The 13,123-nt window shown below is 39.0% G+C and overlaps 1 protein-coding gene across 1 annotated transcript; it reads right to left on the bottom strand.

Annotated features, from left to right (window-relative positions):
* Positions 1 to 4,597: 4,597 nt before the first annotated feature.
* On the bottom strand, positions 4,598 to 11,649 carry LOC145437299 (uncharacterized). Its single transcript, XM_080314498.1, has 3 exons — positions 11,360 to 11,649; positions 6,748 to 6,847; positions 4,598 to 5,771 (listed from the first exon to the last, which is right to left on the bottom strand). The coding sequence occupies exons 1-3, from the start codon at positions 11,409 to 11,411 to the stop codon at positions 5,522 to 5,524; spliced, it is 402 nt and encodes a 133-aa protein (XP_080170624.1). The 5' UTR covers positions 11,412 to 11,649; the 3' UTR covers positions 4,598 to 5,521.
* Between the last annotated feature and the right edge of the window lie 1,474 nt (positions 11,650 to 13,123).

Here is a 13,123-nt window from a genome sequence, read left to right as displayed (position 1 = left end):
CTACTACCTCTTTGGTAATGGTAATAGAATGAACAGCAGTAGAAGAGTGATCTGATACAGATTCAAATCTGGGCCGAGACTGAGTAGAACAGCAGCCTTGAGATTCCATCAGTACAGCACCTGGTTTGCCAGAAGAAGCATTTCTGACTGGTCCTTCAGCGGTACCTGTACTACTAAAGCTTGGCTGTTGTGAGATGTTTGCTGAATTAACTACAGTATTTTCAGTAATTTCACAGTTTTTGCTCACAATACCAACAGGCTGACCTCCCACGGAATCACTACACTTTGGCTGCGCTGTGGTAACTGATAATTCTCCGGTACAATGATCTCTTGAGCTCTCTCCTTCGACTACAACAGGGAGTTCCTCATCTGGCATTATCATTGATGAAAAAGCAGCACCATCCTCAATTTGTTCAGAACATTCCTGAGCTGACATAGATGGCTTGAAATATTTGTGTAGCAGTCCAAAATTTGCATCGTCACTTTCTTTCCGAATCTGAACCAACTTCCTTTTCTGAGATCCCGACTTACATTTAGCATGTACTCGCGGCATTGTAGCCGATAATTACGAGATATTGATGCTACCAATTACAACATGACATATAAATGAGTGATACAAAACTCTTCGTATCTAAATAAATGTACGGTTATCAACCTGCGAGTGCGCAGTACTAAATATGCTGTTTACCGAGTCATCTTTATATTCAACTGGTAGGCCCATTTCAAGAATGCAATGGTCAAAATTGTCTTATGCAACACATGATCAATCAATACTTTCCTCTGCCCTGCTGAAATTGATTCCTATTCTAAATTGCTAGGTCACAATTCAAAACATAGATTTTTGGGGTATAAAATATCAGGCATCAGGCCACTACAACCTTTCTTGTAAACAAGATCTATCTGGTATTTGTAGTACATCACCATTAAAAAACATGGAACTCTGTTTAAAAAATCACCTTCTGCCAACACTAGAAACATTTTCTGATTGACTGTACCGGGTGCACATTGGTCATGGTAAAGTTTGAAAATACGATCCCAATCCGTAGACAAGGAATGAATAAACTTACAATCCTGACAACCCTGAGAACGGATTCCCATTCAGAAAAGACCTGAAGGCACAAATCACCAGAGTGATGAGAATGGCTCATTAAACAACAACGGTATATATAGTAACCTACATGTTTTCTTTTGCTTTCAAAAGACTATTTCCTTTAATATTTTGGATATCCAGACTCAATGTGGACTTGCTGGGCGTGCTTCATATGTCCAAAAACTTTGCCAGAATTGTATATTCCTAGATTAGAATAACTTTATACTGCGCCTGTAAAAAAATTGAAATATTTTAAAATTATGGATCGACAGTTGTACCATATTGAGCAGATATTATCAATTATAGTTAGCTATTTGCAATACTATATAACCTGCCATATGGATATGATGTCAATGTCATGCACTATAGCAGTGCTTTTCAACCTTTTTGAGCTTCGTTCGCACTTTCTTTGGAAAATATATTTCATTCGCACAAGCCAACAGATAATTGCTATACAAAAAGAAGATGAACATACATAAGAACATTCTGTTCAGATGTGCGACAAATTGGCTACTTTAGTTTTAGGCCATGAAGTGTCTCATTAAAGGCAACTCTTTTCCCTCGTTTTGATTTCAACTATTTCAATAAAACGCTTCTCGGCCAAACAAGTTGTTGGATTTCGTACAATAACGAATACAATAGTGCTTGAATAATGATCTTAAGTACTGATCTGCACGCATATCCAAAATACAGCATATTTTCCGCGAGTGAAAAACGCTTTCTGGCAGAAATCGTTTTTGAGAGATGACACAAAGGTCCCGCAGGATCTAGTTTGTCGAAACGGTGAAAAATCCACATGCTTGTGTTGAAGATTGTGCCCGATGTCTTGGAAAATAAGGTCCAATATCATCAAGCAGAGTAGATACATTAGACCTCGCTACCCTATACGTTGCTCCAACCTTGAGTTCTGTTTAATTTTTCGATTTCCCACTTTCTGTCTCGCGAGTATATGAGAAGAGCAAATAAAGTCAAGATACTGTTTGTTCGTCACTTTAGCTCAATCTAACTTGAAAATTCATAACAGTTTAATAACCTCTAACCAGCATTTTAGACTACACCCAAAATCTTAATTTTTGTGGCATCTCGCGACGCGAGCCGCACCCACCGATTTTACGGACATGTATTACATACAGAACGCGCACAGTACAATTCTACCTAACACAGCTCTATAAAATATGTCTGACGCACGCGATTTCAAATTAGGGCGAAGTAAATTCCTCTGCGTGTCGCATTTGTACTCTGTCTACTCAGATTGCAAGAACGGGACTATTCCGTGCCAACAACGGAGCATTATCCATATAGAAAGGTTTGGCCATCCAGCGACGGTCATTTTCGCCGAAGGTTTTGTCACTGCTACTGTTTTTGGCACCGTATTTTATCAGCGGCACCGCATTTTATCAGCGGCACCGCATTTTATCAGCGGTATGTCAGCCAAAACTCAGAAGGGGTTGGCCTCGAAATGAACGAGTCTCATATAGGCCTGAACTCGCTCGTCGCAGCACACCCCTACACTAGTTCATCCTAACGGTCTTCGTCCATGTTTTACAGAAAAAAACATTCGGACAAATCAAAAAGCTGCAAAAAGTTGCTTGACAAAATGAAGCAAAGTTGAAATATAAGATTCCTCCAAACAGCTTAAAACACCATACTACATAACTTCCGAGTATTTAGGAAGCTGCAAGAAGCTGTAAAAAAAAGTTGCAAAAACTTGCCCTGTGATCATTTAATTCTTTCCTCTGCCCTGCTGAAATTGATTCCATTGCTAAATTGTTTGGTCACATTTTGGTCATTTTCTGTGACATCATATTAAATTATCAACCTCACAACAAATTGAATATATGTGGCCTTCCGTACACCTTTCTCAATGATAGCCATTCAAACCTTTCAAATATCGACATATATTTTTGAGGCATAAAATATCAGGCATTAGGCCGATAGAAACTTTCCTGCATGCAAGATCTATTGCATATCTATCTGTAGTACACCACCAATTAAAAGACATCCACCTGTGATAAAAAAAAACGCTTTGTGACAACACCATAAACAGTTTCTGACTGACTGTACCGGGTGCAAATATAGTGTGGTAAAGCTTTGAAAATACGCTGCTAATCCGCGGTCAAGAAATGAACAAATTTACCATCATGACAACCCTTGGAATGGATTTCCATACAGAAAAGGCCTAATTCACAACTAATATGTTGAGTCATGAGAATGGTTCAGTAAACAACAATATATAGGCTATAATAGCCTACATGCTTTCATTGGCTTTTCAAATGACTATTTCCTTTGATATTTTGGATATTCAGGCAATCAGGCTCAGTGTGGCCTCGCTTCATTAGAAATTAACATACCATATGAAAGCTGGCATCAAGAGCTAGCACTAGGAAGTATATATTCAATAATAATTCCTTGCATGTTATAATATGACCTCATTGACATAAAATAGAAGTAAGCTCTTTTAAAAAGCACAGAAATTCAATTATCGAACACCGTTTATAGTACCATATTCTACATCGGTAGACCTGCATGTATTTTCGCGGTTATTCGCAAAATGGGTACGAAAATTCGCATAAATGTGGGAGGGGGGGCCCTCATGAATTCAAAGTAAGCTCTTAGCGGGTGCAGAAATTTAATGATAGACTGTTTAGTGTTTACGGTACCATATTCGACATAGGTAAATATATTTTCACGGTTATTCGCAAAATGATAACATTCGCGTAAATGTAGGAGGGGGGCCCTTTAGGTACTGTCAAAATGGATAGCGATAATAAAATCAAAGTGAGCTCTTGCAACTAGTGCAGAAATTTAATGATCCACTACTGCTTACGGTACTATATTTTACATATGTAGGCAGTAGGCCTACATGTATTTTCACGGCTATTCGCAAAAGGATAACTAAAATTTGCATAAATGTAGGAGGCCCCCCCCCCCTATAAAATCAAAGTAAGCTCTTTTAGCGGGTTGACTACTGTTTACGGTATTATATTCTACATGGGTACATGTATTTTCGCAGTTATCTGCAAAATGATAACATTCGCGTAAATGTAGGAGGGGGGCCCTTTAACTAATGGCAAAATGGATAGAGATTATAAAATCGAAGTGACCTCTTGCACCAAGTGCAGGAATTTAATGATCGACAATTGCTTACGGTACCATATTCTACATTGGTGCATGGAATTTTGTGGTTATTCGTAAAATGTTAACTAAAAAATGTGAATTGATGTTTGACCCCTCTTTACGGTACAATACCAAGATTCTTTATGGATACAAGGATTCCGCGGTTATTCGGAAAATGGTAATACTTGAAAAAAGCGCGTAAACCGGAGAAATAGTTGAAAAAAGCGCGGAAACTAAGGAGGGGGGGCCCCTCGAAAGCGCGTAAATCAACCAGGGGGGGCCCTAGGCGATCGCCTACCTCGCCTACCCCAAAAGCCACCACTGATCATAAAGGGGCCTATCTATAAAGTTTGAGAAATACTGTCTTAATCGATACAGCGGCCGTCATTCACGGGTTAAGTATTAGGATTATCCGTTTCGACAACATACAAATACCCATACTTTTTTATTATAACAGCATGTAAAAATCCCGGGAATATTATGTTTTTGTCACCAAGCACGATTTACCAGAAGCCATGTTATGTGGATACATGTGCCAAATTCTTATTATTTGATAACGTTTTGGGAGCGAGGTAAACCATCGATATTTTGTGGGAAAGATATATGATTGTGAATGTGGCAAATGATTTTCTTGGTTGGGAATGTATAAACGAAGTCGGGGTAGGCCTAATAGGAATCGGTAGTTGGAAATAGAGTCTGCACATTTGACATGACACCGAAATATTGATATACGCGAAAGAAAATTACTCCAGTGCCCTGGTATTCGGCCGATATTTCCACTCGAAAGTATTAGATTGCAAATGCATTGGCTGCACTGATTACATAGTCATGAAATTGAATCTCTGCGTGACAACTTCCTAAAATATGCCTCCACACCAGAGAGTACACACATAGACATGGCAAACATCACTACTATACTAGAATGTTGGAAGTGCAATCGATATCGGCAACATTTGTAGCACAGTGAGCTGTATCATACCAATGGAAATCGCACCGTTTAGCTCCTATACCAGTAGGCTACACCAGTAATCGAATTTGTCATATTATCTGGTAGAGAAATATAACATTAGGACAGGCTATATATACTATAGAATAGAACTTTCAAACTTTAAATTGTATGGTGCAAAAACAATCCGCAGTTATACGCATCATTTCCAATTATACATACATACGTCATATTGCATAGTTTGGTATAAGTCAGTAGAAAGTGAACAAAACAGACGGAGAACACTGGTGTCTTGCTAGTTGAGACAACGTGCGGGACTTCGACGAAAAAAACCAATGACGAAAAGCTGAAGCTGAAGAGGAGCCGTTTCAGTGAGTCCCATAAAGAATGTTTTCCGTCATAACTTCGGTGGTAATACTTTCCTCGGCCTGTTCTGCCATGGAGTACGTACCGTCTGATGTGCACGGATCCACCAGATCTGTTTTAACGACGGCAAATGAGTACGTTCCGTTTTCCATGTTCATAGTTGTGTCATCTTTTGACACCGCATATGTTGCATCCATTTCGTAAATTGCATTTGTCTTGTCTTCGGGGATAACTTGTTGCTTGCCAAACTTTCTGAAGATATCAGTGATTGTTTGTGAAGTGATCAATAAAGAAATACAACAAACTTTTAGTCGTATACTTAATCAGGTTTGCATACTTCTACTACTTACTCGAGTGTGTATGTTTTAAGACGTTTTACGTTCAGGGATTGAAGAAAGTGGACAATAGTTTTGGGAAAAGGCATTGTATCACGACGGCTGAAAGTAATATATAATATTGTCTCATATTTTATATGCCATTAAATAGTATATTCATATTGAAATGAACCCGAATATTTTCGGCTGACACTCGTCAGGGGTAATCGTCAGCAACTAGTAGAGAATTGGAAAGAACATTGTATATCAACAATCGTATCACAAAATATGACGTCACCAGCATGAAAGAGAGAGCGTTCAATGTACTATTTTTAGGTGGTACACGAACTCCTTTTGTTGACAGAGTTTTGGTTGGTGTATTTTGATAAAAGTTGATTCCAAGGCACACAAATGGAATTGTGAGCGGCCTCGTCAATAGTACATTGAACGCTCTCTCTTTCATGCTGGTGACGTCATATTTTGTGATACGATTGTTGATATACAATGTTCTTTCCAATTCTCTACTAGTTGCTGACGATTACCCCTGACGAGTGTCAGCCGAAAATATTCGGGTTCATTTCAATATGAATATACTATTTAATTGTATATTGAAGTTCTGTACCTCCAAGAAGCTCTTCAAATTTTATATGCCGTATGTCAATTTTCGTAGGCCGCGAATATACATCTTGAAATTTTGAAAGTAACCGCCTGCGATTAACTGCAAGAACTATGCGATTCCATGACTAAATTAAATATTTGAAATTACCGACACGAGTGTTTACGGACGTCGGTATGCATCTACTTATAATCAGCCAGTCTATATTCATATTTCAATACTAGAATGTAGAGATAAGTATATACTATAGGTCACATGCAACAAATTCGATGGACATATTTCACTAAATCTCACTTACCTCTTATACAAAATGATGATGGACACCATCAACAGAATTAATAAAAATGCTATTGCAATGACGGCGACTATATGTTCGGATCGAAGCATTGGGACGGCATCTGGAATATTGGAAGGAATAGTCTATTTTAATTAGGGTCGCTATTATTCCCCTTTTAAGGGGATATATGCTCTTTTTTCAGTAAATTTAAAGTGTCCTCGGAGGACACCTAAATGTCCTCTTTTTGGGTATTTGTCCTCTTTTCTAGAAAAAGTAGTAAAATAGTAAAATAACGGGTAATTCGGGAGTTTAACTGAAGCGATGACCTTTATTTTAGTCAACACAGTACTATCGGTCGCAAAGTTTTCAAAATCACCAGTTTTCATTGCCGGTGGCGGAGCTTTCAGAATTTATGAAAAGTGTCCGATTTTGGGGTCTCAAAATATGGTAACTCTATAGTTTTATTGATCTCCGATATGATGGATAGCACAGTTATAATAAGATAGAAAAGATACAATGTATATATGTTGAATAAGAAAAAAGACTGATAAGGGGATAGAGCCTGATAGAAAAGTAACCTTTTCAGACGTTCTAATCTTGACAGAGGCCTGTGATGGTATTGGGATAAATATATCGCTAATTACAAAGTCGATTAATGACTTATCCTAGCTGGAAATTAAACAAGGTCATGGAAATAGCCTCCTTAAATCGACGGTGAGTAATTTGCAAATGAAATTATTTCCACAGTGAAATCAAGGACAATGGAGAAGAAATATTCTAGAGCAGTGGTTCTTAACCTTTTTTCCTCCAGCGCCCCCTTTCAAAAATTATCGTGCTCCAGCGCCCCCCAACCGCATATTGTAAGGAATGTAATAAAGACAATGAGTAAGAGGGAGGGCTGTAACAGCACTTCGTCATCCCCCCTAAAAATGATTGCCTTGCGCACCCATAGCGTGATAAACCAAACTTCCGAGGAGTTCGCCCCAAGAACACCGTAGCGTGATTTCGATGGTCAGCAAAGTTTGTGTGGCATGGTCGCCCTAGGTAACAAAATTTTCTATAATGCATGAATGAATAGGTGGTAATTACATATATAAGTCGCTATAAACTTTTTATCCTCTCAGCCCACGTAATCAGATTTACCAGTAGCGCTGATTGAGCTGTTGTATGGGAAGATGGAGGGCACGTAATTAATAATTAAACATATTCGGGCGTGCCCGTAGGTACAATTAATTCGTTACCAGGGCCGTAACAGCACTTCGTCAGCCCCCCCCCCAAAAAAACGTTGGTCTTAGCCCCCCCCCCCCATCGGGTGATAAACCAAACTTCCGGGAGGCTTCGCCCCCAGACCCCCTTTCGGCTATCCACTATTTGCTGATACTAGTCATCTACATTGGGTGTCCATTTACTGAGCCAGGTATTCCCGCCTAGACGCGCTAAGCGCGAAAAATTTCAATAATTAATGATTGAATTGGTAAATATGATCTGGAATTGCATGTATATTGATATCAAATTTTATCCTCTCTCTGCTCACGTAAACAAATTTACCGGTAGAGCTGAGTGATGTGTGATTGAAAAGGTAGGACTCCTCAATAATAATTATACATCTTCGGGCGTATACCCGTTGGCAGGTACGAAACGGCACTTCGTCAGGCCCCCCGAAAAAACTTGGGTCTTGGGCTCCCATAGGATGATAAACCGACCGCCCCCATCAAGTTGTTCGTTTTGCCACGAAATCAGCTGTACTGTTTAGCGAGCCAGTGCGAAGTGCGAAAACTTTCGATAATTCATGATAAAATCGGTCAATAAGATCGGGAATTGCATATATATTGCTATTAATTTCTTGTCCTCTCTGCTCACGTTACCAGATTTACCGGTAGAGCTGAGTGAGGTGCAATGTTCCGTCTAAGCTGCTCACGTGCGCAGTGCTGACATGGTATCTGTGCACAGAAAATCTACGTTGCGCACAACTAATCCGAAGTTTTGACCCTTTTTTAGTCGTTACGCACTGTTGTCCAAGGGTCTGCGCAGTGAGTTTATTGAGTGTGCGCAGACTCATCAAAATGTGGAACGAACAATGTGAGGTGTCTTGGAAACTGTAGGGCCCGTAACTAATAATTAAACATATTCGGGCGAGCGAACCCGTTGGTATGACTTCGTTGCATGATGTTATTTCGTGACCTCCTGTCAGCTATATCAAAAAATATAGAATCGCATAACAGGGATATCGCCCAACAAGAATATCTAGTTTTAGATATCCCTGTCGCCCAATCGTACTAAACTAAAAGACGAACACGATTTCAAATTGGTATTTCTTCACTGGCATATAATTTTTCCCTGCCGGATGGAATTCGTCTTCTGGGGTTCATATTGCCAACACAGGAATATTCGGTGCCAGTCATTTAGGCGCACATGGACAATTAAACCTGTATGTCTTTTGTAGGCTATATATAACGACGTTTTCGGTGTTCATTTTCTCTGAATACTCATTAAGGATATGTCCTACCACCACATCATCTACTGCGAAGCCATTTTTCTCCAGCGCCCCCCATACCGCCCCCCTGAGCCCAGCGCCCCCCATATCGCCCCCTGAGCGTTTCCGCCCCCTTTCAAAATCGCCAGCGCCCCCTGGGGGGCGCTGGTGGCAAGGTTAAGAACCACTGTTCTAGAGTAAGGATTTTTTTTCCTAAGTGATGGTCCATATATGGAACTATCTTTTGTCGCGTGAGCGAAGATTTCATGGAATTATAACGAAGCTTGAGACTATTTTCTTCGCAATGCACAAAAATGGCACTAAAATGAAAAATTCTATACCACAGATTATAAAAAATCGTGACGTGATAGGAAAAAAGCGACTTCATATTCGTAATCAGCGTACGAAAATTGACTTTCTAGTCATCGTTTTGGCCAAAAATAAAAAATCATGTCTACCAGTGTAATCAGCAGCAATTGTAATGCTCCCGATGTGGTATACATCGACTTTCCAACAGTGTTGGGATGACTCGAGTCATGACTTGACTCGAGTCAGACTCGAGTCACCTTTTTCGTATGACTTGACTTGACTCGAGTCACTTTGCAAAAATGACTTGACTTGACTTGACTCGACGCTTCAAAAATGCAGATTGACTCGTGACTCCAAGCAAAATTTACGAGTCAATTTCAAGTCATCAAGTAATCGATGTCGACCAAATCGCCGTATCTTGTATAAGTTCGTATTGTTAACCGATTACTCAATGATTGTGCGTTTTACTGAGCCTCCATTGTTACATCACTAATGAATTGATCGGACCTTATAGCTTACATTGTCGTAATCTTGCTCACCTCAACCAACCCTCTTGCATACTTTAAATCGAACTAATATTGTCCATACGTTTATAGTTGTATATCATGGATATATATGTGGGTAGGGTATTGCTCCATATCATTATATTGAACCTTCTGCTACTTCATACGCTATCCTATATTTTGGTTGAAAATTATAGATCAGGGGTGGGCAAAGCTACTTCACGCGCGAGCCGCATATCAAAAATCGTTGCCTTAAAAGAGTCGCAACACAAAAATTTATATATGGTACTATATTTCGTCACAAGGAAATGTATGGTATCGAATGAAGTTTATTATTGTGTGGTGTCAGACGATGCGTCTCCACCTAGGCTGCAAGGTGTTTGAAATCGGACTGATATGACGTCAAACAGTGCGGAGCTCGGTAATCATAATACTTCGTAAACATGTCTCTTTTGGATAACTCTTGGAAATTAAGGTTTTGGTGTTTGGTTTCGTAATGACTTTTCAAATCTAGCAGTGCGATTATTGAGCGAATCTTGACAAAAACGGCACAGTGGGTTACGTTCATTATCACCGAATGCACATTGCACACTGATTTAGAGTCGCAATCAAAGACTCAAAGAGCATGCAGCATGCGGCTCGAAAGTCGCAGTTTTCCCTCCCCTGTTATAGACTGAGGCTATACCGCTATACTTGTGTAGTTTGACCGTTCTACGTCTGCATGAGCGATAGGGCGCCTTCTTGCGTGTATAATCAACTCCTTATTCGTTTCTCGATTCAGAATAAATGGGGACTATCCGTTTTTAAAACAGTTAGCAAAATGCAATGACCTTGAATCATGTATCGTACTTTGAAAATTCAATTTGACTCGACTAGTGACTTGACTCGACTTGACTCGAGTCACATCCAAAAATCGGGTGACTTGACTTGACTCGAGTCACCTTTGAAAATCGAGTGACTTGACTTGACTCGAGTCAAAATCTGCAATGACTCGAGATGACTCGTGACTCGAAGGTAGTGACTTGATCCCAACACTGCTTTCCAATTAGTGAAAAGGTTGAATCAATTTAAAAATAATGTAATAATCACAGGTTGAAAATCATTGACGTAGACATGGACCTTGTGCACGAAGAATTACCATCGCTAGTCATCTTGAGTGTGACTTATTGCGAGTATCATCTGAACTAAATTCATCGATCGTATACGGAATCTATTATCATGATGCTAGAATTGAAAGGACGGGAGGAAATTGACCTACAGATATTGTATCCACAATGTATGGCAGTATTATAGAGCATGCTTACATTACCGAATATAAAAGATCTCTCAAAATTCGCAATTTACATACTTTCTATAGCCGCAGTGCCCGTTACGCCGTACTCATTGTCTGTTGTCGTCATCGTGAATTCGGGACTATTAGTGTCAATATCGACAGTGGTTGTATAATCCTTTCTATTGGAACGTCGTGTTGCTAAAATTCAAAATGCAAATAAAAATCACATGATTGAATGAATTCGAAGAGAACATATTTTCGTTTTCTCACACTAATGAAGTTGCTAAAACTTGAAGTAAATCTTCGCTAGGTAAAATTTATTTGTTACGAAAACTTTGACTTTGGCTAGCGGAAATCCAATGCTTGATTCAGCAATCACATAGTTCAATTCGTATTAGCACAGTCACTCTGCATCTATCAGGAAAATCATATTGTACGTAGTTTTACGAACAAGAGATACATAGTCATACAAAGTCATGCATGTGGAATGAGGTCCATATGAGCCGAACGAGGTTTGTGCGGGGACATTTTTAACAACCTAGTTCAATACACGTCTTCCGCCTAGCTTTAATCGAAAGTTCCCTGAAATCAAATATGGCATAATAGCTTCGTATAGATTTTATACTGTAATCAGATGCGTGATCAAGCTGTGTTCGTAATCGATTTAAATCGATATACATAGATTCATAACTACATTTCATATTCAATGTATATAATATAGGGGAGATGTGGTACCGATGGATCAAAAATTGCAAAATGATCTCTGAATGGGCCTCAACTCGTCAGCCGAGAGTAGCAGATCTTTTGCTGTCTCAATACTTCGATACAAGCTCTACCTATCGCGGGCATTTAAATGAACATCCGCCTTTTTAAAAAATATTTATAAACGGTAAAATATTTCTGCTCTAACGTATAATCGGTCCCCACCCAGTGGGTCCAAAAGCACACGACCACGGGACCTATGGGACATACGCTAAAATTTGTTAATTTGTTTTGTTGTGTACTATAATTTAAGCTACAGTAAGCCAATGAAGAATGTTTCGTCGCCTTCTTCAAGAAAAAATAGATTATATCAACTCAAATGTTGGCATAAAAAAACGTTTCGATTCACGCCCAAACTTACAAAATTAATGCCACCTACATATTACCCGCAAATCGACAAGATTCTGTCAGCATGTCATAGTAGACAAATTCTCGTACTGTAATCATGGGATTATCCCAGAGATTTTTTCAAGTATTTTCGATCCCAGTGTCTCATCGGTACCACATCTTCCCTATGGATTTTAGGTATACTTGGTGACTGAAGACCCTAGTAACAGAAATGAAGATGAGAATGCCATTATATATATGACGATGTCTGTACTATATTTATTGCAGTATAATTGAAGAATGTACTTTTAAAAGGATCAGATGTGTATTAATGGAACTGAGAGAACTGGGCAACAATGAATGTAGTCCTTAAGTCAACATTCAAGTTTAGTGCCACCAGGCTTGTATTGAAATATTTATATTTGAATTTGAAAAGAAACGATCATACCCAGTAAAACGGTTTTCTTATTCTTTACTATGATAGTCTGCTGATTGCAATCGACTCATACATGCCATTTTGGAATAAAAGATAGCATATATATATATATATATATATATCAGACAAAATAAGGGAAATTAATCGAAATCTCATTAAAGGTTGGAAGAAATTGATATTCTGCTACAAACTACCCCCTATACATCCACGAGACACAATTTGAACCTGCTCCAATTGTTGACGAGAAATATAAAGCCTATAAATCATCCGTTCAATCGTATCGTGCGTATCGCGAACAATCCGAATATCTACAA

The sequence above is a fragment of the Botryllus schlosseri genome, chromosome 1 (assembly GCF_051294905.1).
Source record: "Botryllus schlosseri isolate E-star chromosome 1, Bs_hap1, whole genome shotgun sequence".
Lineage (NCBI taxonomy): Eukaryota > Metazoa > Chordata > Ascidiacea > Stolidobranchia > Styelidae > Botryllus > Botryllus schlosseri.
The sequence above is the reverse complement of the archived record's forward strand: the minus strand, read 5'-3'. Positions and strand labels throughout refer to the sequence as shown.